We start from the raw sequence: 24281 nt of genomic DNA on the forward strand, positions 1-24281 counted from the left end.
GGTGGTACAAACTACAAATCAGCCACTGTGCAGAAAAAAAGTGCACAGCAATGAAGGGGTGACACTCTAAAACATCAAGAGTGCAAAATGACAATATGAAAATTGACTACAGGTGAACTTAACCCTTGCACGCATAGTGGTCACTACAGTGGACAGCTATTAAAAAAGCATTTTCTTGAATTTGCACGGGTTTTTATGGCAAAGTTGCACATCAGCCTCTTCATTGGACCCTGGTGAATCATCCTATAAATTGCAACCAAGTGGCAAGCCTTTGTGTTTCGATTTTTTCCCCCTCCAAACCAAGATGGCCAAGGGTCAGTCAGACATGCCAAGTTGCTCCAGAATATCCACCCATTCCTTCTATCCTATGAGACTCTTGTAGGTAAAAAAAAATATTGCAGCATCAAGCAATATCTAATGAGTCATATCACAGTAAAATTTTCCAAGTTTTGATTTTAGATTGAGAGAAAACTCTGATTAATCGCATGTCCACTGTAGTGGACGTCATGCATCAACTGCTATATTTCAGCTACAATTCATAATTATAATGTGAATATTGTTTTTGAAACTTAAAACTTAAAAACTTAATCTGCAGTGACTTTTTTTACTGTAAATAAATGTATTTGTATTATTAGAATGTAATTTTCATTGACATTGAAAAAAGTCATGTGATTACATAATGTATGACACTTGTAATGCATTACTTGTTAGATCAAAAAGTAATCTGATTTCGTTAGCATGTTGTTGTAATGCATTTTTTTACTCATAACATCAAAAAGTAATCTGATTACGTAATGCAAGTTACTTGAAAATGCGTTTCCTTACTCATCATAACATCAAAAAGTAATCTGATTATGTAATGTGCGTTATTGTAATGCGTTTCTTTACTCATAACATCAAAAAGTAATCTGATTACGTAATGCATGTTACTTGTAATGCATTTATTTACTTGTTACATCAAAAAGTAATCTGATTAGGTAATGCACATTACTTGTAGTTTATTACTTGTTAGATCAAAAAGTAATCTGATTAGGTAATGCACATTACTTGTAGTTTATTACTTGTTAGATCAAAAAGTAATCTGATTAGGTAATGCGTATTACTTGTAGTTTATTACTTGTTAGATCAAAAAGTAATCTGATTAGGTAATGCACATTACTTGCAGTTTATTACTTGTTAGATCAAAAAGCAATCTGATTAGGTAATGCATGTTACTTGTAACACATTACTTTACTTGTAGCATTAAAAAAGTGATCTGAATGCATTATGCATGTTACTTGTAATGCATTACCCCCAACACTGATCATTTCAGATGAGATTGAAAAAACGTATCGCTAGGTTTTCTCAGAGGAGGGCTATGATAGAAATGTGCATGTCCATCTTGAACATAATCAGAATTATCAGCTAATAAGGGTAAATCTCCATACTCTGGTGCACTGGAGGGAGCATCTGAGTGGTTTCCACAGTAGTACCTTGACAGACTGTAGAAAATTCTGATGGAATCACGTCCTCATGTTCTGATATCAAAGATACGCGAAGTGCAACTTGTATGAAGTTGTATGAAGCCTTTGCTATATTTTGCATTTATATTTTTTGTGTATATTTTATAGTTTTCACATGATTTGATATAATTGTATTGATTAGTTTGTTAAATTCACATACTTTATCTGTTTGATTATTGTCTTATATTTAATATGGTATTTCTTAAGTTTAAACCATAACTGCATGCTGTCCACTCAAGTGGACATCTGAAGATCTCTTTGAAAAATGTGTCTTTGAAAAAAGAAAAAGAGAAAAAAAAAAAGGTTCTTAAATAATACCTGACTACATAACAGCACAGTAGGTGGCGATATGCACACAGGATATGATGCGCCAAAAAACCAAGAAGAAGAAAGTGGATTGGAGAAAAAGGGCATCATGTGAACCAAAACATGTTATGTTCCCTTGCTCCTCCATCCCTATCTGAAAATCATCATCTTCTGATGTCATGAAGGACATAGCATTTCATTAAATGCACTGAAGAGGTGAGAAATTACTTTTCTCCATGGGTTGCCATTCGAAAGTAAACATATAGGCCTGGTTTCACAGACAGAGTTTAGATAAAGCCAAGATTTTTTAGGGCCTAGTTCAATTAGGGCATCTAAGTAGCTGTTAAAAATGTGCAACAAAAAAAAAAAAACAGAAAAAAACATTAGTGGTTTGCATCTTGAGACAAAACAATGGCATTGAAGTTTCAAGTTGCTTCGAGTTAAAACAGCTCAAAATTGCATTTTAGTCTGGGACTAGGCATAAACCTTGTCTGTTAAACTGGGGTATTGCCAATTATACTAAAATAAATTGCAAGCAGCATATAGCCTAAAGCTAAATTACAAATATTTCATTATTTTTAGTAGATTTTCACCAGTAACCATTTTAAAATATCTTAATATTCACAGTCTTTGTTAGGGTACTTTACTAATAATCTTACATCAACATTTCTGAAATACAGCATATGAGTGATAAATTATTGTAATCTATTGACAGCTTTGGAAAGTGTTGTAATAATATTAGTTTCCATGTATATTATCAGTGACTTTAATGATTTATGATTAATTTTAATAACAATAATATATAATAATAATTATTGTTATTTATTCTGACAAATTATTGCGTTTTAGAGAAAAACTATTAAAAAACACTATTTATTGCAATTCAATCAGAAGATATCAAAGTTGAATCAAGTAGGAATTAATCTATTCTTGCCCTGATCTCTGTACAGTCACAATAACAGATTACAACAATAAAATTACATTACAGTGACACCAGATGTCATTCACCCAGTACAATGTCCAGGATGGCTTTTGTGCTCTGTTTCCACAATCCTTTATATTGTCTTGTTTTATATTGAACAGAGGTGACGTTCTGACTTTTCAGGCAACAATTGGCCCTCTCACATTTTCCTTAGAGCTAAACTCTTAAAGATTAAAGCTATAACAGCCAAAAAATTGACAGCAATGTTTTATTATTTGTTGTTGTTTTTAGTGTATGTTAATACTTAATGCTGCCTTTTCGGTTTATGTATGCTTTAATTTTGTTGAAAAACCTTCCAGATCCATATAACGGATACATTAAATAAATCGTCTATTAATTTCTCAGTGGTCATTCTGACTAAATAAATTGTTAATTTCTCAGTGGTCATTGTGACCAAATACTCTGAGTATCAAAGTGCAATCATGAAAGTGTCCAGCACCAATAACCAAAGCAAAAAAATAAATAAAAATAAAGTCAGTGGTATCACTAGAAGAAGTTTGCTTTAATTTAAATTCTGGCCAAATGTGATACCAGCCACCCAGTACCAGCCTAGAGTTTAATTTGTTTCACTTTTATCTATTACAATAATCCATGTCTGTTCATTCCCTCTTCATCAGGGCTACGTCCAGAGAAAGGCAGGGTCCTTCAGCACCTGCGCCAGGCGCTGGTTAAAAGGCCTGTAGAAGTTCTGCAGGATCTCCTTGGTTATGGGCAGCATTGGGCCTAGATTTCTATTGGCTGGTCGTCTGGTGTTTGAGGCGGGACTCTTTGTGATGTCTGCTTCCTTCTGCAGAGTAAGAGGACCTGAAGGGTAGATGAAGCATAAACACACAGTCAGTGAAATAATAGATACGTGCACTTATTTGCACATGATGACACATTTATGAAGACTTCAGAGGTTAAACAAACAGACCCACATTATCATACTTTATGTATGTAGAAGCATGAAAACTCACCCAACTGAAGAAATTCAAAGACTCTACGCATAGTGATTTTCCGGTTGGCAGCATGATCCTCCAGTCGTAGGATGAGAATTTGCTCTCTACTGAAAACACTCAGCCAGTCCAGCAGGTAAATGACATACAGTCCCACCTGAAGCCTCACCTACAAATACAGAGGAGAAATACAGTGCCACACTCTTTGGAATTCATGACAGACACGATTAAACAGACCGACTGTGCTTGACAAGTAGCTCAAAGAGATTCAGAAATGGACAGTAAAAGGCACAGTTCCCAACAAAGACCTAACAATGCATAGTATCAGTATAGTGGTAGTAATGCATACACAAAATAGACACATTTACAGTAGAAAAATCTTTTGTCAGATGTATTAAGGCACTGGTTCTCAACCTATTGTCCCCTATTTCTGCTGTAAATATAACAACACTGCTTGTTTTCAACCTTTTTATTACTGGAAATTTAGACATTTGTTTTTGTTCCGTTTTGACTGTTTTGTTATGTTCTTCAACATAACAATATATATCATTAGGAGAGTTTGTTGAAGTGAATGCATTAGTTTGTGTTCACCAACAGAGGGACCCAAAGGTTCAGTATAACAAAACATGAGACAATCCTTAATTTTTTCAGTTTTAGAACAGAATTTTATGTATTGCTATCATATGGTGATATAGTTACTATATCTTTTCACTTCTGATATGCATTTAATATATTCTATTATAATATAAGGAGTAGACAACATTCAGATCTCTTGATTTATGAGTAGGAATTCCAAGTTGAGACAAATTACAACTAATTTTATTATTTAATTCCTTGATGTGTTGATTTAAAAAAAAAAATCAGCCATTAAAAAAAAAAAAAAAAAAAAAAAAAAAACACCACGCAACTGTTTTCAGAAAACATTTATACCAATAAATATTGGCATATATTGTTGTTTGCCTCCATTTTGAAGAGTGTGGAGATCAGGGAATTCTGGGAAATTCTATAAATGGTTTACTATGCTGCACAAAATGACAATTTAGTTATAATGAAATAATCATTCAAATCATACCTCAGGTCAGATTCAGTTCGGAATATAATAGACATTCTTAATTAAATTCTGAATGGTGCACAACCCTCTATTTGTATTATATTGCATCCAATTTACTACTAAGCAGCAATGATGCAGCAATCCAGAGTTTTTCTGGTTCATCAACCAGCATCACAGCCATAAATCAAACATTCATGACTTAAATCCCCAGATCAGTGCAGAAAAACAATGTGCTTTTCAAAACACATTTAGATTTCTCTGTAACTGCTTTCATTTCACCTTCCAACAGCTTTCTCCAGAGGTGAAGATCATCTACTGGCTGCACAACTTTGGGGAAGAGCCAGAACAGCTCATACAATATCTTATCTACACGGCTGCACCTGGTGGCTGAACCAATTACATCATATCACATTGAACAAAATCTGACTCTGACTCACACCAGCCACATTTGAGCCCCATCCCTAATGAGAATTACCAACTGTGATGCTTTGGTGAGACACATCCATCTATCGTTGAGAAGATAACATTTTAATGAGCTGAAGGAATCATTTTAGGAAATTGATAGCCCCTGTTCGCAATTCACTTTCAATGCATCATTACTACATCTCTTTAAAATAACAGGTTTGGAACGACATGAGGTTGAGTAAATGATGGAATTTTCATTTTTAGGTGTACTATCCCTTTAAGATAGCAATATCATATTAAATATTTACATGTGAGGTAATGATCATGATTTATATTGCACTCACAGGCATCAGGTTGTTGAGAGTGGTGTTGTAAATGCAGGAACGGATGGACCTCTCAGCCAAGCAGCCCTCAAACAGGTGCAGCGATTCTGATACTCGCTCATGAAAATCCTCCAAAGATTTATTAGCCATGCCAAAGTATAGATAGTCTGAGTAAAGCCTGCTCTCACACACAAATACACACAGTGCACAGACAAACACAATAAAAGGTAAGAGGGCAATCTAAAGAGCATCTCTCACACAGTAGTCTAATACTGGTTATGATATCCGAACATAGTGATACTGATGAATATACTGTAAATATAAATATTTGAAAATTGGATTAGTACCTCTCTACTGGGTCTCTGAGCATCACAATGAATCTGGCATCTGGTTGGACAGCGTGAATGAAGTCTTGCACCAGAAAAGGAGGCTCCACACCCGTTCCATTGTCGTAAAAATAAACCCAAGCATTATTGTCCCACATTGTGGATGCGCTCGCTTCACCTGTCAATCAAAAAAATGTGTATGAGATTATTAGTAAAAGTTTACAATCCTACTTGATCCCAACCAACTTGATATTTCATCTGAAGACGGACAATCTGATGAATGATATTAGTGTTTGTTTTTGTCTGGGCTGTTTTTTGCTGATTTAATTTCTCAGGCCTCTAATTTTATTTTAATACCACTGGTATGAGTCATAACAAGAGGAAAGACCTTGACTATAACATCTGGCACCTCTAATGAGACAGTCTGGGTTTATAGACGATGTGAATTTAATTGGAGAACTTTCAGCAGCCTCAAAAACTATACAATACCTAAAACTGGAGTTCATGAGTTGATGGAAAGCTAGTAATTCATTAAATTATAAAAATGTAAAATTAAAATAAATCATCTTAAAATAAAAACAAAAATGTAATATTTATTTGTTTACTGTACCTGCATGTCATGGGACTATTAACCAACATCAGAGAACCATGAACATGCCATTGTGTTGTTAAATATTTGAAATATTAACTTAAATTTTCAGGGAGTACTTCAAGTAAATATTTTAGGTCAGAGAAGTTCAGCTTACAAATAGTTTGCGAAACCCTGCCTTAAAGAAAGGGCCTACACAAGTAACTAAACCTAAAACACAATTGAAACGCAATAATTATTACCGATTATGATGTTGACTTTTTTGTGGCTTTTGGAGGAGTTGCTCATCAAGTGATCTTGAATCTGATTGGCTGCTTGGTCAAAAAGATCCAGGTAGTCGTTCAGTGGATAGGGGTCCTGAAAAGCATTGCCTGACCTGATGATACCTTAAACCAGGGGAAAACAAAGTACAGTTATTTCAAAGTTTGCAAACAGAATTACATGGCATCTGTTCTGTAGCTGTAAAATTTGTGTCATAAAATAAATGTGATGGAACCCAATGATCTGTCTAACATTAAGCAGATGCTTTGCATTGTAAGAAGATGGGAGGGATGGTCATTTTCCTGACACAAATACCAACCTGAATCATGAATTCACATTTTAAACCGATGGTCGAATTATCTTTTTTTGTGAAACTCACCAAACCTCTTTCGTGTCCACCAGTGTGGTTCCTTCATCGTGGTGAAATGGACCTCTGGATGTAGCCGTAAGCGGTCGTAGAGATCTGTGGTGCCACACTTGGGCTGGCCGATGATGTAAAAGAAGGGCAGGCAGCGCAGGCGGTAATGTCTACCTGCATGCTGATGCAGGTGAGCTGGAAACGCTCTGCGCAGGTGGTCGTATATTGCTTGGAAGCGCTTTGAGTAAAGGGCATACAAGTTTTTCCCATATGGATCGGCTGTTATATTCCCAAAGAATTCTTCATACCAGCAGGGGTTCTTGAGATTGGGAAGAAATATTCGAGGAATAGCAGTGAATATCTGTGGATGAGAAAGACCAGAAGGCTTATGATAGTAAACTAAGATTTGACAGAGTGTAGCTTGCACATGTTTATCTATGAAGGTGTGTATTTGCTTTATACAATACAGTTCAAAAGTTTGGGGTCAGTAAGATTTTATTGATCTTTATTGAGATTTAATTAAGAAATGAATACATTTATTCTGTACGGAGGCATTAAATTGATCGTAAGTGACAGTAAAAACATTTATCAGGTTATAAAATATTTCTATTTCAAATAAATGCTGTTTGAACTTTCCAGTTCAACTCATGAATTACTGACATATTCTTTGACTTTTAAAACTCTATGTAATTTAAGTTTGCCACCCATTTTTATAAAAATGATACAGCATTATCATGAGCTATGAAATTGTTTTTGGTTTGGCATGATATTATTTACAGTATTGAATTATTACCCCCCTTGGTAAATATGATCAAAGATGGCTGTAAAAAAATAAATCTGCATTGTTAATGAACATTTGTGTCAGGTCTGGGGACTGTGATGGCCATTGCAGATGCTTGGTTTTGTGCTCAGTGACCCATTTTTGTTTTGATTTTGATGTTTGTTTTTGGATCACTGTCCTGTCAGAAGATCCGAACATGGCCCGTTATAAGATTTCTAGCAGAGGGTGTCAGGTTTGGATTTTTTATCTGTTGGTATTTGATCAAATCCATGATTCCATGTATCTGAACAAACCTCTGGCAGAAAATTAGGCCATCAGCATTAAAGATACTGCAGAGTATTTAATTTTAAACATGGGTACTTTGTTATCCCTGTGTGCACCAAACCCATATTAAGTGTTTGCTGCCAAAAAAGCTATATTTTTTGTTTCATCTGACCATAGAGGGATAAAAAAAAAAGTACCCCATGTGTAAAATGAAATACTCTGCTGTATTTTTAATGCTATGGGCCTAATTTTCTGCCAGAGGTCCTGGACATCTTGTTCAGATACATAGCATCATGTCCAATAATGTCCAATGAAGCAACAATGGTTTTTGTCATTGTTTTTTTTTTTTTTTTTGTTAAAAATCAAGTATATTTTGCAATTATATATATAGCAATGTAACTCAAATGCACATACGTTTGCCTCCTTCTCTCTCACTTCTCCCAGGTCAGCCACTCTTCTACGAAGACTGAAATCCACTTTGGCTACAATCCTCTTCACAACTTCTCTCACAACTGTGTTGTCAGTAGTGAAAGACAGATTAAGGGGTTGCTGTGCCAGATGAGACACTACGGTAAGGTGATACGGTGACGGCGTTAAAAAGAGCCCTTTCTGGTCCCTCGTCAAGATGTAAGACGTCATGATTAGAACGGTGACTGTAAGTCCAAAAAGGAAGCTTAAGATTTTGATTTTCCGTACAGACCAGAGTGTCCATGGGCCCCATGCTTGATGTTGTGCTCTGTTGTTCTCTATGAAAGTCCATACACTCACCGACCTGTTGCTGGGCTTGTTTTTGTAGTACTCCAGTTTTTCATCTAAGGCGTTTAGAAGGCCATGCTTGTGGTCCATTTTTGTATTACGTTAGTTGTGTTCACTTTGCATATAAAGTGAATCCCATCGATGTGAGTTATAGTATGAGGTCTGCTCCATCATACCGCTCATTGCACCATAACCCAAAAGAGCGGTGTTTTGCCAATGAAATCAACATCTTTCATGAAGCAGATGCAATATGGCTTCAGGTCATTGTTTATAATGGGATGTTTGTGGGCAGGAAGACAGACAGTGGAATGAGCAGGGCTTCCCGCACGCGTGGCGAGGGGCAAGACGATTGGAGCACTTTAGTTGCCACAAATGACACAGCGGCAGCGGGGTTGACAGCGCACCAGCACAAACACAGTGCAGATTTGGTTGTCAAGGTCACAAACGCCCCAACAGAAGCTCAGATAACAGAAAGGTCAATTCCTGCAAGACAAAAAAGAGCAATAAACTAAATACACAAAGATGGTTCATTGATTTGAGTCTAGGAAGCAGTGGATGTTGGTAATACTCCGTTTCTGTCTCTCACACATGCCAGTAACTCTGTGATGGGGTTTGGATAAGCATCAGAGAAAGGATGGCAGGAACATCATACAGGCCACAGACTGTGTGACATATGGTGTGTGTGTGTGGGTATGCATGTACGGCTGCACAGTGTTATGTGTGTTTTGGAGAGTTTAGGGCGTAATCCATTTAGACATTATAGCCTCAGGACAGGCCTAATTAAGAACACAGTAGACCAGCTGCAAGCTAATAGATACATTTATTTGACAACCTCCACTCCTTCTCTTTCCTGCTCTCTGTGTCTCTCTTACTTACGGTTTCTTCCATTCCTGGCCATGATACAAATAATACAAGAAATGTGTTGTGAAATTGAAGCAGAAATTCAGAGAAAAGAGATGGAAGTGCAGGGAGGTTTGAGGGGGTCTGACCTGCTCTCTTTAAGGTATGAACACTCCAAAGGAAGTCGAAAACAAAAGGTTTGGTGTCTTTGAAGTATCTATATATGCAGAAGTTATATAGATAGAAGTATGTATGCATACAAGTATACAGTACACTGTTTACACAACTGTTTAAAAGTTTGGGGTCGGTAAGATTTTTTTGTATTTTTTTTAAAGTCTCTTATGCTCACTTACTGCATTTATTTGATCAAAAATGGTGTAAAGACAGTAATATTGTTAATGATAGTAAAGTTTAAAATAACTGTTTTCTATAAAAACAGTTAAATTAAATATAATCTAATATGCTGATTTGGCGTTCTGCTTAATATTTTTTTTTTCCAAATCATTCTTTGATGAAAAGAGTTCAGAAGAAGCGGATTTATTTGAAACATTTTCTTTACTGCCACTTTTGATCCACCCTTGCTGAATAAAGTATGCATTTCTTTCTTTCAAAAAAATCTTTCTGATCCCAGAATCAACAGTGTGTATATATATATATCTCAAGAGGGTTTATCAAACCACAGTAACCAGTATCAGTAACCACAAAATGTTAGTTATGATAAAAAGACAGAAATCGCATTCACCTGAGGAAGTAACTGTAGTGATTAGGCTGAGGAGTAGTGGCCGTAACAGCTCTAAATGCAGTAACTTTATTACACAAAACAAAATACCGCAGTGAACAACTGAAACTGAGGACTATATATACTGAATAAACTAATAATCTAAATCAGGAACAGGTGTGGGAAATCAATGAATAACCACGACGACCAATGAAAACATATTTAGTATCCAAGACAACCAAGGAAACAGGAAATAATGAGAAACAAACTAAAAGTTCATGAAAACAAAAACAAAACAACAACTAAACAGCAAGACGCTTCATAACCATGAAATTAATTATTGGATATAGCAATTATTCTATTTTTTCAATGTTTTATGTATCACTTCATTATAATGTAGGTCTACATATCACCAATATTTCACAATAATTTATATAAAAAATAATAAAAATCTATATCATGCAATGTTAATGTTATTTTATGTTTATATCATTATTATAATAATAGTTTGTTTTTGTTTTTTTATCCATTGGACAGTTTTTTTTTGTTTTTTTTTTTTTTTTTGCTAAAACTAATGGCTTCATTCTTGATAAATGTTTGAATGAAAAAAGTGAATGTTTAGGACCAGCATGCTCTAATTATGTATCTTCCTTGTTATTGTGTGTTTGTATTAAACTCAAGGACACTTCATTGCAATCTCTTCCTACAAATGTTGGAAGAGATTGTCAGGCTGGTGGGGGGAAAACACAAAACTGAACAGCAAAGCATTTCTCCTCCTTGTAGACCTAATGGCTTGTTTATTGCTGAATATGCGGGGTTGGAAATTCCAGAGCAGGGCTTTTAAAAACCTAAAAAAAAAATCAATTTTTGCTTGTTTTGGTTTCTTCCTTTTATTTTGACAAATTAAAGGGCCGCCAGGATCCTCTGGTGGAGGGTTTGCCTTCATCATTTCATCAGACAGTTCAGGGCTGTTATTTACCGCCTAATTGTGGTTAAATTTACCTTGGGGAGATCATTAACAGAAATGTGACTCTACTGAAGCCCACACAGACCACAGTAATCCATGCTGAACTAATAAATAGATGTGGGTCTCATAAATGATAGATAATTTCCTATTTGTGCACAAAATGGTTTGTATAACGCTCAGAGAGAGAGAGAGAGAGAGAGGATGACAGAAATGGAGAGAGAGTAATGAAAGAAAAAGAGGGAAGGTAGTCAAAGGAGGACATGTGTGTTCCCATGGAGATGAAGGCAGGTGTCATTGATCAGTGTTGCTATGGAAAAATAGACACTGGGAGTGTTTGTATGTGTACGCTGACCTTAAATTACATCCTAGTGACAGATTGTGCATCTGAGTCACGTTGATTGAAAATAAGTGAGGTCTCGCTATTTTTGAGTTTGAGGTGAAACGTAGCAACGAGGACCTCCATCGCTGTCAGCGTGGGTGTTTATTTTAAGCACAAGCGATACATTTCTGATGACTTTAGCATGGGGTTGGGCTGACGTGTGCTGCCACTTTAAATATATTTCAGAATAACAAACCCAGCTCTAAGTGTGGGGAGGTGGCATCTGCGAGCAATGTTTTCATTATGGATCTGACTGAAGTAGAGGAGGAGCCCGGGACAGAGAGAGGATGCGTTAATGTTGAAGTGAAAACACGCGCTGCGGGAACGCCACAGCAGTCCACAGCAGTCCACAGCTCAGTGATTCATTACTGAGAAGCTCCATCATTATAGCTGCCAATCAAAACGACAAGTGAAGAACTCTACAAAGTGCGTGCCTATTGATGCTTTCGATGTTGTTTATGCAAAGCCGACACAATTCAAGGGTCCTTACAGGTTAAAGGGATAGTTCACCCAAAAATTAAAATTCTGTTATCATTTACAAAGTTATGAGTTTAGTGTGTAATTTGTGCAACTAAGTGTCATTTAAAAATAAAAAAAAGTAATGATTTACCGTTTAGAAATTTTAAAGGCATGGTTCACAGGTGAATGATAAAGATGATGAACAATGGATCTAAAAACGACATTACGAAAAACGATGGTCATTCATTCATAATGAATTTGTGAAACACACGTTTACACGAAACACCGTTATGCTGTCAATTATATGTGTTTTAACTCCAAGTACTTTATTTATTTGTCACAACCAAGAGTTATTACTTCAAGCCTATTACTTATTAATTAGAATGTTTTTATTTTAATGTAAAAATCTTGCTAACATCATAAGTAGACCTCAGTGAACATTGTAAAGTGTTTAAAGGGATACTTCACCGATTAGCATTAAGCTTTGTATCAGTAGAAACCCGGTAGTATTTTCGAATGACCGGCTTCCCCTTCCTCATGTCCCACTGAGACAAGAGATTTCTGTATATATGTCTGGAAAAAAAACCTGAGGTGACGCAAAAATCGTCATTTTGCGTCATCGGAGGCTTTTTTGGCCAGAGACTATAGAGACTACAGCCAGTAGTAGGAGCTAGTTCCGCATGTTTTCAACCCGCCCATAGGGGGTGGGATCTCATGATAAAACGGCGTCTTTTCAGTTTCGAGTCAACTAGTAGCCTAGTTGTATAATTTCTTCCTATACTGCCCTCTGTAACCGGTAGGCGTGGCTTGGGAGTGGCCTCATAGGGCAGCGAAGCAAGTGCATTCTGGGAGTTGTTGTCTTTCATCCACATGAGCCAAAAATACATTTTCTAGCTTTTCCCAGTCTAGAAGGCACCAACTTCTAAAATAATTTCACATTTCTACTACATAAATAACCGAATTTAAATATGGTGAAATATCCCTTTAATAAAAATGCAGTTAAAAATTGAAAAATAAAAATACCCCATTAAAAATATTATCACTATTTCAAACAGGTTTCCAGAACGACCTGAAAAGAAGTATGTCTGAATTCACAGTACTCATAAAACATTAGGCAAAAAGTACCCTGATGACCTACTTCCGGCGAGATTCTGAAGTGTCCATATGATGGATACTTTACTATCCCATAAGGCCACAGGAGAAGATTCATGAATGGCCTTGAAGCGACATAGCGTACGCTGATATAGGTCACATGATAATGACAACATGGCGGACAAATAAATTCATACTACACACATTCATACTATATAGAACGTACTTTTTTAGCGGTCGTGGAGTAATTACTTATTCAAAATAAGTACCTACTCAAGAGAGTATGCGATTTCGGACACAGCCTTTGTTGCTATGTTGGGTTGGTAATACTCTTGAATGAGCATTTGGTGTCAGGATGCTGTGATGTTCCTTTATCAGTGCAGCAGGACATTTTTCACATACATCTCTCTGAGCCCCCTCCCTCACCCATTTCCAGAGTCATAAAAAGAGGGCAGTAGAGCTGTCAAGACCACTGCCTCCGAGCACAGAGGCTACTCTGTCCGTGCCAGCCAGTGCCATGACTAATTGATCATAGTATGCAGGAATGGATCCGGGTGGATGGAAGGGGATGCCAAGGATCTGGGGTGTGGGTGTGGGGGTGGGGGGTGGGGGGGGGGGGGTCGTAGCTTAAGTTGTAGCCTACAATACACCATGAGGGAGGGACTGGGGGGGATGCAATACTTGGAATATTGTGAGGAGAAGCACAGCAGTAGAAGGGGCAGAATATGTGTCACAAGTTAGTGTGATCTGTGGATGCTTTTGCATATCAGTGGCCATCAAATAAATATTTGGACAATCATGCAACACTAAAAAAGAATAAATGTCATTGCAATAGATAACAAAAATATCAAACCAAGTGACATTTTCATTGCACAAACACAGTTTGTAAAACATTTTACAAAAGGTTTTGAATGACAAATCAACAGATAACACACTGATAAAAAAGATTATGTGGTGAAGTAAATACTATAGAGAAAACAAATGTATTTTTAGATTGAATAAGTTAGTTCAGTCAAGAATTAAATATTAGTACTCAATTCAAGCTTGAACTTAAAATAATATTCTACTTGTTTTACTTGTTGATTATTTGAGTGAATATCAAAGTTATAAAATTAAGTAAAACCTACTCAACTTTCTGATACTGGTGTTCCCATCATGCACTGGGACATGAATAATTAATAAGGTTGCATTTTCACTGTTTTCTAGTTGTATTTACACAGTTTCATCGTTACTTTGGTTGTTAGGATTAGCAACTTGCTGTTTTGCTGTGCTCTACTCTATCACTGGTACCTTTATTGTGTGTTGTGTACCAAGCTTTGAGGTCTCTGTGGTCGGTTGGGTACCTCATTACCTATATTTTGTAGATATAGTCTTACAAAGTAAAACAAGAAATCGAATGTGTTATTTACTGAAATTCAATGAGTAAATGAGTAATGAGTAAATTTATGAACAAAGAGTGAGTTAAATTAACTTGGAACAGAGTATTGCAAAGTAAACTTTAAAGCGGTGGTATAATGCCCCTTTTTATAATGTGTAAAATAAGGCTCTGTTGTCCCCAGAGTGTGTATGTGAAGTTTTAGCTCAAAATACCCCACAGACAATTTTTTACAGCATGTTAAATTTATCCCTTTTTAAAGGTCAGTAAAAACGCATAGTTTTGTGTGCGTCCCTTTAAATGCAAATGAGCTGCTTCTCCCGGCACAGAGGGATCTGTTGTAAGATGCCTACAGAGTGACATGATATTGCATTTGTGTTACGTACTGTATTGCATGTGAAAAGACGGATGTGACAGCTTTAGCAGACTCACAAATGTGCTCGACTACAAAAACTCTTCCTCTTCTCAACATGGGCAGGGTTTATGTAAATGTTAGGGTTGGTGATGTCACTAACCCGGGAGGAATGTTGTGTAGTCCTTAGGCTTGTTCGACTTCATGCAGCTCTGCGCAGACCGATCGGCGGCTGACTTAAAGCAGTGCATGCCGGTTAGAAATTTTGTCCGACTTGATACAGCGCCAACGCCACGTGACTGTGACGTATGCCATCAAAGTACCGCGAGAGCAATTCGAGAGTAGCCGGAGAACTCAGCCAGCGCAGCTTCTCAAGAGCGGCTGCACTGGGCTGCACAAGGGCTGATGACAACACAGCTGTTCCACGATTGGCTGGATTCACCGCATGACAACGATCACGTGTGTTTCGTGTTTATTCGAACACCTTTAGTTCCTCTAAAGCTCTCAAATCAGTTTTTTATAACAGTAAACACTCTTTTCATGTCGTTGTCATGTTATATTGTGTCATGTTTATCAAATTAAAACTGCTTAAAAAACGTAGACTCCACTTCATTGATAGTAGCTTATGTTGAACTTTATTCTTGTTCAAACAGACGCTGTATGAAGCAGTACATAAAGTATTGAATGAAAATGTCTCTGAAACATCTGTGTACTATTTGGCAAATATTGCATTTATTTCACTTCAGCTGTGGTAAAGTATGCAAACACCACGTGAGCGGTCACCACGGGAACCAGAAAGTTTCCGACTTCACGTCTCCGTTTGCAGATCCAGCTGCAAGCGATGTCGAACACACCTCTTACCAGCCATTTGTTGTAGTCCTTAAAAAGCAATTTCTTTAAAAGAAATTTCTTTATCTTCCTTTGCTTTGAACTTTGAGCGTTGTAACTTTGCAGATGTTGTTTATGCTAATTACACACTAACGTTAGAAAAGTGAAATTAATCAACCACCCCTTTCAATGAGTAAGTAGAAATTAAAAAAAGTGTTTGTACACTTCAGTGGAACATGTACATAGTGTGATGAACAAGCCTGTCTTTTTTTTTTTTTGCAGATGGCAAATGGTTTGAATTTTTTTTTTCTAATGCAATGACATTCAACATTTTAAAGTGTTATCTATCTATCTATCTATCTATCTATCTATCTATCTATCTATCTATCTATCTATCTATCTATCTATCTATCTATATGCATTCTTGATTTTAAATGTGAGTGTCCACTTCTCCAGCTCAAAGAAGACACAGAAAGCAAAACGCTCGCTATCATCTCTTCCTGAGTTAATCTATATTCTCCTCTAATACACACACACTCAAACACAAACACGCATACAGACTAACAAGTACACATTCCATTTGTGCAGTGTCAATAGAGGGAAAACATGCAGGCAGGGATAACATCTATTCCACAGTACAAGTGAGAGGAAATGAATGAATGCGGATAATGAAGCTCAGTGGAGCCGAGTCTGAAATGGCATCAGTCAGTCACTTATATTAGTATACTGATTACATCAAACTGAATAATATTCTATGGATGCACTTAGTTACATATTCATTGAAGTCACCTATTCAAAGCATTGTGACAGTGTCAAATTTCTCTGTTAATACAATCACTCTTTTTCTTTTTTTCCAACCTTTTTATGCCTTTTTTGCCTTGCAGGCAACTGTCCTGCACAGTTTAGCTCCAACCCTGATCAAACACACGTGATCCTGAAGACATTGATTAGCTTGCTCAGGTGTGTTTGATCAGGGTTGGAGCTAAACTGTGCAGGACAGTGGATTTCCAGGACCGAGTTTGAGAAACCCTGGGTTAAAGTAAAAAAAAAAAAAAAAAAAAAAAATCCAAGCTTTTCAATGTGGTCTCATGCATGAAATTTGTTTCCCAACTGACAATGACAGCGTTGATTAAATGGTCTGCAAATGAAATTGAAAAGAAAGACACAAGACATTATAAATGAAGGCTTTGGGTACAAGGATGTGACATCTGACAAACACAGCCCAGAAAAAGCTAAGAGAGTGACAGTTCAATTAATAGTCACACTGTGGAAAAACCTCAGATGTTCTAGTTCCCTTGTCAACACTAGGCAGCATTTGAAAATGTCTCTATTTGAAGATATATAAAATAAATATATATATTAATTCTAAATGTGAATGCAGGCGGTTTGTTATGGTGATAAAAAAGTAGGATATGTGTAAATAGGTTAAAAATAGGTTAATATAATGAACTCATATTACAACATAACAAAAATGCTTTCCATGTGTTTTCCCTATAACAAAATGTTAATGTTTGATTGTAAGTACTCATAATGCAAAACCTGATACTTATCTAAAAAAAAATCCAAACCTAGACAAAACGTAGCCTTTTAGAATGTTTCAATATATAGCTAAATGCAAAACCTAATAAAATAAATTGTCTAAAAAAACAACTATAGGGAATCCAAAAGCCTTTCTATATATTTATATAGGGATATACAGTTGGTTACACCATGACATTACACAAGTTTTAATTTTTTAACACCTCCATATGGCACTTAAAATAAATAGATTTTAAAGGCCTTCACTGTTTTAATCTGAAAGATTGCATTTATTGAAACCTATTTTTTAAAAACCAAAAAAAATAAATGGAGAACAAAAATTTTCATAAAAATGTTCTAAATATTGCATAGTATCATACAATCCCCTCACTAAATAATAATCAAAAAATATTACTGAAAATATAATACACTGATTTTCCTTAAAAAAGTTTCATTTCAAGGCTGTTAAGATTCCAAGTATGACCCAAAAATGATGAGGCTCAGAGGGTTAAATGTATATTTTGGTCTGAAAGAATACATGTTATGGAAGCAAAATAGCCAAAAATCTCAAAATTGACCACTGCATGAAAAAACAATGTTTTCAGACCCCAAGTGGTGCTCAAGCGCATGCCCCTTTGGCCCCTGACTTGATAAGTGCCCTTTTTACATAACCTTTTTTATATATATTTTAGTTTATGTTTAAATTTGGCCCGTGACATCAATTCTCAATCGATTCTCAGCGCATGCCTGACAACTTAGTAATGTCTGTGCGACATTTGTGCGACTGAATGTTTTTGCCTGGTGTGTCTTGCCGTAAAGGGACAGTTCACCCAAAATGATGTTGTTCCAAACCAGTATGACTTGCTAATTTACTAAACAAAAAAAAGAAAGAAAATAAATTATTTTCAAAAATGTCAAAATGGTTCTGTGCGCAGCGTGCCATCTTTTACTGCATTTGATAAAGTGTGCTGTATATAGGCTAATGCATTACATTCAGTGATGATTTTGTGTGCTAAATGTAATTTTGAATAAAACAATTGCATAGAAAAACATTTATATCACATTAATCCATTCGAGCAGCACTGGGTACATCTATGTGTTTTCTGTTCTCAATGTCTCCGTTTTATCATAGTGACGGCAGCTGGTGGTGCATAACCTGAATCAGATTAATACTTGTCATTCAGTCATGTTAATTTGCAGACACAGCTTCCATAATTAATTTCAGACTTCACAAATTACTTTGCAGGTGCAATGTAATTGTTTGCATTGACTCTGCCCTTGATTGTGCACTTTTATAGAGACACGCAAATTGCATATTGAATCAAGGAAAATCTACACTAACTGACAAGACATTCTATTTTGTATCAATGATTTTTGTGTGCTGTTAAGTTTGCATGTTTTTTTATTTAAGCAAACCTTTACTAAATCAGGGCCTAAATTATTATTTGTGTCACTATAAAACATGTAACACTAAATTATAGCACTGTGCACTTGGTATTTATCATTGCAGTAGGTCAGTAAAGCCTGAACATTTTTCATTAAAATGCTACTTGTCTTTTCCTAAACTGATAAATTCAAGGGCATAAATAATACACAAGTTATTATTAGCAACATCTTGTATAAATCGGGACCCATCTGGCAGACAGATGTGCTTATGGGTGATGTTATATGAACTCAGTGCCTTTCTCAGTGCCCCTTTATTCCCTCTGTGATACATGCGTATATGTGATGACAGGCTCATGTTCAGTTGAGCAGATTTGTTCTGCGGTTTGAAGAAGATGTTTGCTTCTCAGTGCTTGAAACATGGGGCATGTGGTTTGCTGTTGATTTCAGTCTGTCATTGCATTGATGGAAGGCTTTAATGTCTTACTCGGTGCAGCGTGTGTAGCACCAAAGCAAGGAAGCTGGGGAGAACTGTTTATGTAATCCACGCTGAAAAGAGCAGTAGCGCAGAAGAAAAGAAGTGTAATTAAACAACAGAGATGAGAGAAAGAGAAGTTCCCTCAGGTGCTTCACTCTGCAGCCTATGTGAATACACACTTCTTAGATTATGAAAAACAGAAACCAGAAAGAAAGAAAGAAAGAAAGAAAGAAAAGGATTGAACCATCTTTATCAAGATGATTGCACCCTTATACATCTGTATCTTTCACAGATTTTAGAATTAATTAAATTAAGATTTTATTTTTCAGAATTGCAAGTTTATATCTCAAAATTCAGACTTTATAACTCACAGTTGTGACAGTTGTGAGTTTATAACCACAATTCTGGGAAAAAGTTAGAGATGGCGCAAAAAAATCTGCATTGTTAGATAAAAAGTCACAATTACCCTTTTTATTTTTTATTCAGTGGCAGAAACAAGCTTCCATACAAATATAATAATTTAAAAATATATATTTAATGAAAAATATATATATATATTTATATGAATTAAATAACTAATGTTTTAGTAAAAAGACAAAAGAAAACTTCAGAATTATCAGAATCAATTAATATACAATTAATATAATTAATATGCAGATACTTGTGGTGTTACTAATTTACTTACTTTACTAATAGAATGGACATTTATTTAACATCTACTACTTCCATGGTCATCTGTTCAACTGCTACGTGTTTTCTGACAATGCTATTGTGTGCTTGACGGGCAACTCAGGACAGCTCTTTCCAGACCTTTTATGTCCCAGATACCCAGACAGTACAACAATAGATCCAAGTTCCTCTTGCCATTTAATCAATAGCCTGTTCTTTGTTACCATCCACAAGGAAAATTCACAAGGATAATATGTAGCAAATGTCAGCAGTGCAGTTGTGCATAAAAATGCGAAGTCACGCATATTCTGTCAGATAACAGCCACTTGAATTTATCTCATAAATAAATGATGTATTAGACTGGATTTTTAATTAGATCTGCTGGCTGGGACTTGCGATATAAAGAGTTGAAATACAAATTGAATAAAAAAGGATGGGAGATGCAGTATAGAGCATCCGTTGTACGAATGAACAGACATGAGCTACAAATAACTTCAAGAATCCTTTTTTCATTTGCTTCTCTCTCTCTCTCTCTCTCTCTCTCTCTCTCTCTCTCTCTCTCTCTCTCTCTCTCTCTCTCTCTCTCTCTCTCTCTCTCTCTCTCTCTCTCTCTCTCTCTCTCTCTCTCTCTCTCTCTCTCTCTCTCTCTCTCTCTCTCTCTCTCTCTCTCTCTCTCTCTCTCTCTCTCTCTCTCTCTCTCTCTCTCTCTCATCCTATTCTTTTATGTTTCTCCACCCCCGAATGCAGGTTATGGAAGGCAGCTTTCATTTTCATTCAAGGTTTTCCCTATCACAATATATTCTTGTTTTCTTCCTTCCTTTATGTGTTTCCATTGATCTTTTTGTGTTTTTATAGTTTAGTAAAAGTACAGTAAAAGCCTTGTTCTTTGCTAAAATATAAAGGCAGTATAAAGTATTTTCATGTGCAGTATAAAGGCCCATTAATATTATAAAGACAACATGTTGTTATTTAAATATAACATATCTTATAAAATCCTAAATTTATTTTTTTAAATAGTTATATTTGTACCTACTGAGTAATGCTGTATAATCATTTTTTCACAAACTATTTGCAATTTAATCATGATTTCTCATTTATAAATTTCTTTTTTACTTTTTCAAACTTTTTTCTATATCTATCTATCTATCGGATGTATCTTCACTGAAATTTTTAATGAAAAAGAGTTTTTCAGCAGCCACCTGTGCTCTCCTGACCCCAATTTGAAAACCCCATCTTTAAATGAACATAATACTGTAAATAAAGTGTATGATTTAAAATGTCAAACTAAGTCACATAAACCTGTATGTACTGTATATATTACTTCTAATGCCATCTGCTTTCCCATCACTCCATGCATGCATGGCAGAATTGTGCTTGAATATAAAAGACCTAAAAATGTAATTTTTGGCAATCACAAATTACGATTGTGGCAACAATTTTAGAAAACAAACTCGACAGACAGCACACTTTGTTCTCCCCTTTCTCAGTAGACCATGCTATTCTGAACCCAAACAATGCAGCCTCTTTTGACCAGAGAATGCCATCGGCCTCGTCCTATCTTTGGATAGTGGCTGGCTAATGTTCCATGCATCATTAAAGAGGGCAGCAGACCAGTGCTCCTGGCACAGATGACCAGAAGAGAGAGGGGGAGATGTGAACTCATTCAGCCCAGCATTCAGAGGCCGTCCTCCCTCCATTCCATTGATACTGGTGCACAATATTTATGTTTCTGCTCCAAATAGACATGAAAGCAGAACTGAGGACTGAGCCTCAGGGGGCCTGACGCCTCAAGTAAAATCATATTAGGACTTAATCTGATCTAATTCTGTGCCTGTTGATAATACCGATTCACTAGTGCAGGTGCTATAAATACACACTATTGGGGGAAGGGGGCACTGGGAAGGCCAATGTCTCGCTGTTTGTGGTTTGCATAGTTTTGTGTAGCCAGATCTCTGATTAAAAAGAGTTCTGGTCCTTATTACAGCTTATTATAGTGAAGAACAGTCTGAGAATGTCTGACCGACTTTGCTTGCTTTACTATAACAAAAAAAGAGGGAATATATATATAAATACTATAGTAATAACAGCAAATTAAGCATAATTACATGCAACTAACCCCAAACCCTAATCCTAACCCTATACTAAGTACATCTACTTAACTAATATTACTCGGTACTTAATGTACAATTACACAAGGACACTTTAAAATAAACTGTAACCTTATGTTACAATGTTCTGATACATTTAAATTTACATGCCTAAACTTGTAGCATTTAAAAAGTTTCATTTTTGTTTTTATTTGTTTTGTTTTTTAACAAAATGGAATATTAAGATTCATTTTTAAGATTTGATAACCTGATAAACTTTGGTAAATCCTTAAAAAGCACTTTATGAATCTGGTAACTTGTAAACATGACTGTTTGCAGACGGACTGAGTAAAAAAAAAAAAAAAAAAAAAAATGCGTGCCCTGAACTGCACAAGGCCAGCCAATCAGATAATAGCTTGCCAGATTGTGAAAGTACTTTCCAGGTTTGTGTCCAATATGCATCAGACGGTCAGTGAGTGGACTGTGGGTGGTCCGTGGGTGTGCCGTCTGTGGCTGAGACTATGTTAGGGATGACAAGAGCATAGAAATGCACAGAAAAACTGCAAAACGAGATCTATTTTTTATTTTATTTTATTTAATTTTTGAATGGAAGGATGAGCATTTAAGCCACTGAGCCAAATACTGGGTAGGGATATGCATAAATAAAATACTTTCCTCAGATTTACTCTTATACAGAAGTAATGCAGCCAGGACTGTAGCCTACATAACATCATAACTCACTAAAGTTTTTTTTTTTTTTTTACATTTATGCACTTATGTAAGCTTATAATATGAAAAAAAAAATAGGAATAGATAGTGCGTAAGAATTAATGTATGTATTCATATTTTCAAAAAGTAAAGCAACGTAACCCTCGAGGCGCCCTGCATGATGAATCATTCTGGTGGAATGGGCCATCATCCTGAAAATTACTTTCCCTCATGCTTCTTTTCATCTCTCTGGTGATAATCCATACTATCAAAGTCTTGAAGCAGTCCTTGCAAAGCACTGTCTTTGATTTAATTAGTTTAAGCCCCAAATTAAGCAATTAGGCAATAAACAGGAAACAAGTATTGCATGGGTTGAGTAGCACGTCCATTACAGTAAATGTCACAAGGTCACTTAAGAGTTACCAGAAATATTTTATGACTGAACTCAGCAGACCATTAACACAAGCTCACTATAGCTCACTGAAGCAGGCAGACACATCTCCCTATTTGGCAGTTTCAGACAGGCTTTTTGACCATTATGACTGGCTAACACAACTCAAGAAATTAATACGACTCAGGCCGACACCATTAAGACTAGCAAAAGCACTCATGCAAGTTAATGCTGCATATAAATGACTCCACAATGGCACTAACGGTCCTCTGTACTTGTAGGAATGTTAGCATGTCTGAAAATACACTACAAGGCTTGAGGCGACATCAGTTTATATTACCATGGATGGCCAAATATTTCGCTGACTACAGTAGGTTATCAATTAACAATTGGTGAAGTGTGGAGTTAAATATTTTAGTCAAACATCTTGTTGTCGTGAGGTTCACTTCAACTGCAGTGGCTGTGAGTCCTGCAAAGAGGGCCAGCACAACAAAGAATGATTCCAGTTTAAGAAATCAAGTTCACAATTTGTCATATGGATGAAGTGCATCTCAAATGACATAAATTAACTTTGACATTAATGCTGTCATTTTTATTCAATTTATGGGATTGTATTATTTTATCTTAATATATTTACTTATTTTTATTTATAAATGTACATTTGATATATATATATATATATATATATATATATATATGCTATATATATATACTGAAAAATGTGGGGTTGGTAATGGTATATAATGTTTTTGAAAGACATTATGCTCACGAATGCTGAATTTAGCATATTTGCATAGTAACCATGACAACTAATGGTGGCAGGAACATAGGAACAAAAACAAGCAAACTAAACATCCATAAAGAAAAAGTGAAAAAAGGCTAAAACTTGACAGCACTCCCCTCCTCCAGAAGGCAGCTCCTGATGCCGAAACAAGTCCAGTATATGCAGAGGTAGAAGGAGGTAGAGGTCTTCACAAAGGAAGTGTAGGTGGCAGGAGAGTGTACCAAGGCGGATCAGATGGTGGGAGGAGCCAGGGCCAGACCGCCAGCGATTGAGCCAAGATATCTGGATACTCGGGCGAAGCTGAGGCGATGTCAGGACTGGACGAGACCGCAGGATCTGGAGGCCTAGGCAGAGCCACAGCGACCTGAGGTGGAACCAGGGTACCAGAGTACTGGGGCGACTCATGTGCGACCG

At 36.2% G+C, this 24281-nt stretch overlaps 1 protein-coding gene across 4 annotated transcripts in view; it reads right to left on the reverse strand.

Moving 5' to 3' along the window:
* Positions 1 to 2610: 2610 nt before the first annotated feature.
* Positions 2611 to 24281, reverse strand: part of chst15 (carbohydrate (N-acetylgalactosamine 4-sulfate 6-O) sulfotransferase 15) — a 31832-nt gene continuing 10161 nt past the window's right edge. The window contains exons 1-8 of one of the 4 annotated variants that reach the window (XM_081394178.1): positions 10422 to 10511; positions 8498 to 9322; positions 7060 to 7399; positions 6662 to 6805; positions 5852 to 6008; positions 5526 to 5682; positions 3747 to 3894; positions 2611 to 3594 (exon numbers count right to left, since the gene is read on the reverse strand). In XM_081394178.1, the coding sequence (XP_081250304.1) occupies positions 3410 to 3594; positions 3747 to 3894; positions 5526 to 5682; positions 5852 to 6008; positions 6662 to 6805; positions 7060 to 7399; positions 8498 to 8929 (1563 nt within the window). In that variant the 5' untranslated portion in view covers positions 8930 to 9322; positions 10422 to 10511 and the 3' untranslated portion in view covers positions 2611 to 3409. Of the gene's footprint in view, positions 3595 to 3746; positions 3895 to 5525; positions 5683 to 5851; positions 6009 to 6661; positions 6806 to 7059; positions 7400 to 8497; positions 9323 to 10421; positions 10512 to 24281 lie in introns of those variants that run through there. The other 3 variants (XM_081394176.1, XM_081394177.1, XM_081394179.1) reach the window with 3 other exon arrangements.

The sequence above is a fragment of the Scardinius erythrophthalmus genome (genome assembly GCF_964197995.2).
Source record: "Scardinius erythrophthalmus genome assembly, chromosome: 19".
Lineage (NCBI taxonomy): Eukaryota > Metazoa > Chordata > Actinopteri > Cypriniformes > Leuciscidae > Scardinius > Scardinius erythrophthalmus.